The 6,000-nt window shown below is 35.9% G+C and overlaps 1 protein-coding gene across 1 annotated transcript; it reads right to left on the bottom strand.

Moving 5' to 3' along the window:
• Window positions 1-201: 201 nt before the first annotated feature.
• Window positions 202-5,002, bottom strand: LOC141343313 (uncharacterized). Its single transcript, XM_073847907.1, has 4 exons — window positions 4,421-5,002; window positions 4,233-4,287; window positions 1,324-1,438; window positions 202-1,075 (listed from the first exon to the last, which is right to left on the bottom strand). The coding sequence occupies exons 1-4, from the start codon at window positions 4,715-4,717 to the stop codon at window positions 964-966; spliced, it is 579 nt and encodes a 192-aa protein (XP_073704008.1). The 5' UTR covers window positions 4,718-5,002; the 3' UTR covers window positions 202-963.
• Between the last annotated feature and the right edge of the window lie 998 nt (window positions 5,003-6,000).

Raw genomic sequence — 6,000 nt, 5'->3', positions numbered from 1 at the left:
ACACCAACGGTAACAAACTGTGGCTTTTACATACCCAACAAACTGGTTAAACACCCTAGAATGACACACTGCACTCAAGTCATTGTGTTTAAGTAAGATAAAGAGCAGATTAAGACAATGACTAGACAAGCATTGTAAATAGCTTTACATTGCACAGCAGTAAACCTCCATTTACTAGAAGAATACATTAAAAAAAAAGTGTTTAACTGTTTTCTGACTTTATTCTTATTTTACATGAAACATCATAATATTTCAGCGTTAAACCAAAACTTATAACAAAAGCAAAAGCAAGAGTAATCAACTCTTACAACTTTATATCTGGATTTCTGCTCCACTGAAGACTCATATTGGTTGTTGTGAGGACCGCGTAACGATAGAGTGAGCATGATTGGGAGTGACAGTAAGAGGGTCAGAGTTTTCCCATTGGTCGATACAAGCGGGACGTATGCATGAGCCTGAGGGAGGGTCAGAATGACACTGTAATGGGGGCAAGGTAAACTACAGAGGGAAAAAATAAAGAAAAAGTAAAAAGACAAACACACCCAAATGGCAATAGTAACCTAACAGTCATTTCTCCAAAAGAAAATGGAATTAAAAAAAATAAAATAAATACATGTTTTTCATAATTTAATTGTGGGTAGAGTGGACATCAAAATGCAACTGATATATAGCTGATATTCCTCATAAACCATACATTTATTTGTCAGAAAACAGAGCAGGAATGTGACACCACATTTGGTGTCAGTCAAACCTTGAACCCAATGTTTGTGTGTCTTTTATTTCAGGGATGCCTGAGGAATGCTGAAGATCAACCCTAGCAAGATGTTCAGGTTTAGATAATTGTCCAATACTATTCTCCAGCGGACGCTGACGTGGCATTGTTACCCATTTCCCTAACACACACATACTCATCCACTTGGTTTTTCTTCACTTCACATTTTCTTTTGGCTGTTCAGCATTTGACTATTCAACTTTTGGTTCTTTGGGTTCCTCAGCTTTAGGTGCCTCTGCCTTGGGTTTTTCCACGTTCTTTTCCTTAGGCTTCTGTGGCTCTTCACTTATGTTACACAGTTTCCTTCAAAAAGGAGAATTTTTAAACAATGTTAATGATTTAATTTAAAAGAGTGTTTTCACATTTTAAAATCCCAAATCCTCATTTAAAAGTCTAAACAGATCTTTAACCCATGAACCTAGTCTTACACTGAACACTGCACTGTCAATGACAAATCAACAAGTTGTGCACCTATTTAACCACAACTACCTTTATTTGACAGTTGAATGAGATTGGACAACTATACCAAATAGTTCTGCAAATGTACTCACCTTCCTTCCTCAGAGTTCTTGTCGATGTACTTGCAAAGTGTGCTCTCCCGCTCGAATTGTCTTTTTAGAGACTCAAACTCTGAGGCCCATTGAGTCTTCTCTTTGACAAACTCACCTGTGAACAGAAAACAGAAAAAGGTATGTAGTCAAACCAAGATTTATTCAGACACCTTCAACATTTTTCACATTTTCAGTTTATTCACTATAGTTTAGAAAATGGTAATAAAATGTCAAGAACTCGAGTTAAAATGAACAAATTCAACTTGCTAATGTCAGATAACTTTGACAGATAGGTTAAAGTTTCAAATCAAATTTTCGGTCCCAAATTTTTTATCAGTTTTACTGGTAGTTCACTGAATGAAGAATTTTTGTCGAATAAGTCGAAGTTTACTTTATTTTGCTATCCTCACTTACATAAGTGAACTACAGTGTCCTGCAATCACTAGTAAAAAAAGATCAAAAATTATATTTGATGTCTAAATCATTTTTGCTTTGACTGTATGCGTGTGTGTATTTAATTATTTATACACAGTAAAATATTTCACAATATTACTGCTTTTGCTGTATTTTGGATCTAATAAACAGGCTTGGTGAGTAGAAGAGAATTCTTAAAAAAAAAACATAAAAAATCTTACTGTTCAAAAACTTTTGACTGGTAGTGTAATCCTTTACAAATTTACAAATATATTTATTATATAATAATATTTTAAATTAATATATATTTATATACATTTATTATAAATGTAAATTTACTATACTATTTGCTATAAATATATTAATATAAATTTTACATAAAATCTATAATATATATATATATATATATATATATATAGATAGATAGATAGATATTATATCTAAACATTTCTTCAAAGCTTTGCAGAGATAAAGCCTCAGAATAATTTTGGCATCAAGCCTAAAATTTGTAGAGGCGCTGTACAAAAATGGTTTCATCTATCAACATGAAATCCATAACCTTTTGTCAGCACAGTCTGAAGATGATCTGATTCAATTTTGGTGACAATCAGACAAACAGTCTACGACGAGTTCGAAAAATAAAGTTTTCAACATGAATCAAAAAGGCGGACAGGAAGTTTGGCCAACTGTGGCATAATTGGTATCTATGTTGTCAGCATGACACAAGGAATATTTTGAGACTAGTTGCATTACAATAGGCTAATGCTATCTACAGTTATTAGCATTTTTAGTAATTTTATAATTAGTAGTTAATGAATGGTTATTACTCTTGACCAATAGGTGGCGCCATTACCAAATTGATGTGGTGTAATCACTGTGAGGTGACAATGCCACATACAAAATTTAGTGCAAATATCTCAAATATCTTTGCAGAGATACAGCTTCAGATGCGCTTTGGCATCTTTTCAGCAAATTCGTTGATGCGGTAAATGAAAACGGTTTCGAATATCAACACTAAATCCATAACTTTTTGCCAGCATGGTCTGAAGATGATCCGAGTCAAATTTGGTCAAATCAGACGAGCGGTCTAGGAGGAGTTCGAAAAAGTAGGTTTTCGACATTAATCAAATTGGCGGAGAGAAAGTAATGCCAATCTTGGCATAATTGGTATCAATGTTCTCGGCCTGACCTAAGGAATATTTTGAGATCACTTCCATTACAATAAGCCATTTTTCTCAGAAGTTATTAGCATTTTTCTAAATTTCATTATAACTTTTGACCAGAAGGTCTGCCACCAAACTGCCACCAAACTTTTTGAGCACTGTCAGGGCTTGGTGCTGAAGAAACATACCTAGTTTCGTAATGACACGTCAATGCGTTCGTAAAATATATAGCATTTTATAACAAAATTCAAAATGGCTGACGCCCAAAATGGCTGACATGGGAAAATTGGATATGGTTCGACTCGGCATGCTCCTCCGAATCTAACGGTTTTTGGCCAAAGCACTGAGAAGTTATAAGAAAAAAATAGCCAATTTTCATATTTCCTAACCACTAGGTGGCACTGTGATGAAACACTGCAGGTAGCCTCAGGTCATGCTTCTTATAACACACACCAAGTTTGGTCTCAATACAACAAACTGTTGCGGAGAAATGGCCTCGCATCCATTTTTGCACGCTTTTCGTAGAATTTCTTAGCTCGTTACTCAAGAACAGTTTGACTAATCAACTTGAATTCCATAACTTTTTACCAGCATGGTCTGAAGATGATCTGAGCCAATTTTGGTATAAATCAGACAAACCGTCTAGGACGAGTTCGAAAAAGTAGGTTTTTCAAACAATTAATTATAGAAAAAATACTAAACCTTACGATTTTTGAATTTTGGTATTCATTCGACTCGGCGTGACCCAAGGAGTCAGGGGAAAAAAGAATTTTGATTTTGTGGCTTACACTTCAAAAGTTATTAGCAAAAAGAAAGTGCAAATTTGGACAAGTGGTGGCGCTATAGAGTTTGAGTTAGAGACTCCAAATTGGCTATGGTGACATTTCAGACTGCCCTCTATCAGTGTGCCAAATTATGCAACTTTTCCACAAGCGATTCTATGGGCTGCCATAGACTTCAAGAGCAGAAGAATAATATTAAGAAATCTAACGGATACAATAGGTGCTTGGCCCCTAACTAGTGTCATTCTGTATTGTCAGCTTCTTCCACTCTAGCATTAATTCCAATGCTCAACAATGACTAACAACATACATCAATAGCTGTATTTATAGCTGTATCAAGTCTGACTGACCGGTTTTGCATTTATTGCTGCAGGGAGGCAGTATTTTTTCACAGGCTTTACTATGGCTGACAAATCCAGCTAATCTGAGATACAATAACATACGAACAGTAGCTCTGTTTGACCTCTATTTTACTCTTAGTCAATATGGCCTTTACAAGTGTCCAAACTGTCTTCCTGTTAAAAGTGAAAATAAAAAGATGGAAACTCACTCTGGATGTGCTTCTTTTCTGAAGTTGCAGCAGCAATTTCATCTGTTAATCGTTTCTGAAGAAAAAAAGGGGTTATAAAACAAAGTTATAATCACAGGTTTCATACAGGCCTATGTTACAATGGCTGGACCATTAAGTACAATGGTAATAGTTGAGAGCATATAAACATCTCACATTGTACAACTCACCCTGTCTCCTTTACATGTAGCAACGTCGCCTCTTTTCTTCTCTACGAAGGTCTTGGCTACAGACAAGTCTTTGGCTAGAGTATCCATCTCTTTTTTAGTCTTTTCCATTAGTGTGCTAGACTGCGTCAGCTGATCTTGATATTCTGCCAGAACATCTCTGGTCACTCTGAATTTAATGTCTAAAAATGAAGCCTGTTTACTTAGTTGCGTCTCCTGCTTACGTCTGGTATGGATGTAGCCAGCGATACCCAAACTACACACCAAAACAAAACCTAACAGCAGTGCAGGAAACTTCATTATGGAGGACTCTAGAGGAAGCTGGACCGACGACCTGTCTTTCGCATGCAGGTGTACCGACAATCAGAGTTACCTGTCACTGAAACCTAGTCCCTCCCACACTGTAGCATTATGTTGACGCAAAACGCTGTGTAGGCTATTTTCCGTGACCTTAACACGGATTTTTAAATACGTTAACACTTTAGTCCAAGTTAATTCCTTAATCCACCTGGATCTATCCTCAGTTTGCTTCCTTCCTGGTTTGATGTGGTTTTTTAACGATCGCTATGTCTCTGCTCACCTGAGTGTTGCTTGAGAGGAGTGGAGACGTCGCTACAGGTAACACATCCCACCTATAAAAAAACCACGCCCATCTTGCGAACTCATTGGCTTACACTTGCAGTGACGTCAAACTATTAAGACGTACGACGTGCGTCCGAGTCCGACTCATTTTCCCGATTCGGTTCCTTTGAACCGTTCATTTTAAAGAACGGGTTAAAATGATTCAATTGTTTTACATCATTAGCCTAGTACAAAAGTCATATGTAACAAATTATATGTGACCCTGGAACACAAAACCATTCATAAGGGTAATTGTTTTAATTGAGATTTATACATAGGCCTAATCTGAAAGCTGAATAAGCTTTCCATTAATGTATGGTTTGTTTAGATGAGACAATATTTGGTATACCTTGAGAAAATCGCCTTTAAACTTGTCTAAATGAAGTTCTTAGCAATGCATATTACTAATAAAAAATTAAGTTTTTATATATGTACAGTAGGAAATGGAGCATGATCTTTACTTAATATCCTACTGATTTTTGGCATTAAAAAAATCGATAATTTTGACCCATAGCCATTGGCTATTACTACCCGTGCTACTTAAGACTGGTTTTCGGTCACATATTTGTTTTAATGCGGTTGTAATTTAATCTAGCCCAGTTAAGATTCAACGCGTAAAAAAATGTATATTACGTCATTTACAACCTGGCATATGTAATTTACCTTTACTGAATGCGATTTACATCTGGTTGAAAATGTTAACACTAGGTAAAAAATTAATGAACCCCATACGTTCGCCAGGATACAGAATGGTTTGCTTTTCTAAAATATTGTGAGTTGCAAATGAGGCGTTATCTAAATATGAACTAATTTGCATACATTTCCAGAACAGAAATCTAAACACTGGCTGAAGCCATCAGGTTCAAAACTCGTTTCATTGTGAGTTGAAGGCCAGTTTTAAAACATAAAACTGGTGTTTGTTGTATGTAAGTAGTATCGAGGTGGAGTTTCTCATAAGTCAT

The sequence above is a fragment of the Garra rufa genome, chromosome 9, assembly GCF_049309525.1.
Source record: "Garra rufa chromosome 9, GarRuf1.0, whole genome shotgun sequence".
NCBI lineage: Eukaryota > Metazoa > Chordata > Actinopteri > Cypriniformes > Cyprinidae > Garra > Garra rufa.
Note: the sequence above shows the minus strand (reverse complement) of the source record. Positions and strands in the feature narration are given on the sequence as shown.

What these genes read in the sequence shown, in the direction of transcription:
- LOC141343313 (XM_073847907.1), bottom strand. Translation starts at nt 4,717, where the DNA reads ATGAAGTTTCCTGCACTGCTGTTAGGTTTTGTTTTGGTGTGTAGTTTG. An exon ending in CTACATGTAAAGGAGACAGG is followed by an intron (nt 4,288 to 4,420) that starts GTGAGTTGTACA and finishes TTTTTTCTTCAG; the next exon opens with AAACGATTAACAGATGAAAT. An exon ending in AGAAAAGAAGCACATCCAGA is followed by an intron (nt 1,439 to 4,232) that starts GTGAGTTTCCAT and finishes TTCTGTTCACAG; the next exon opens with GTGAGTTTGTCAAAGAGAAG.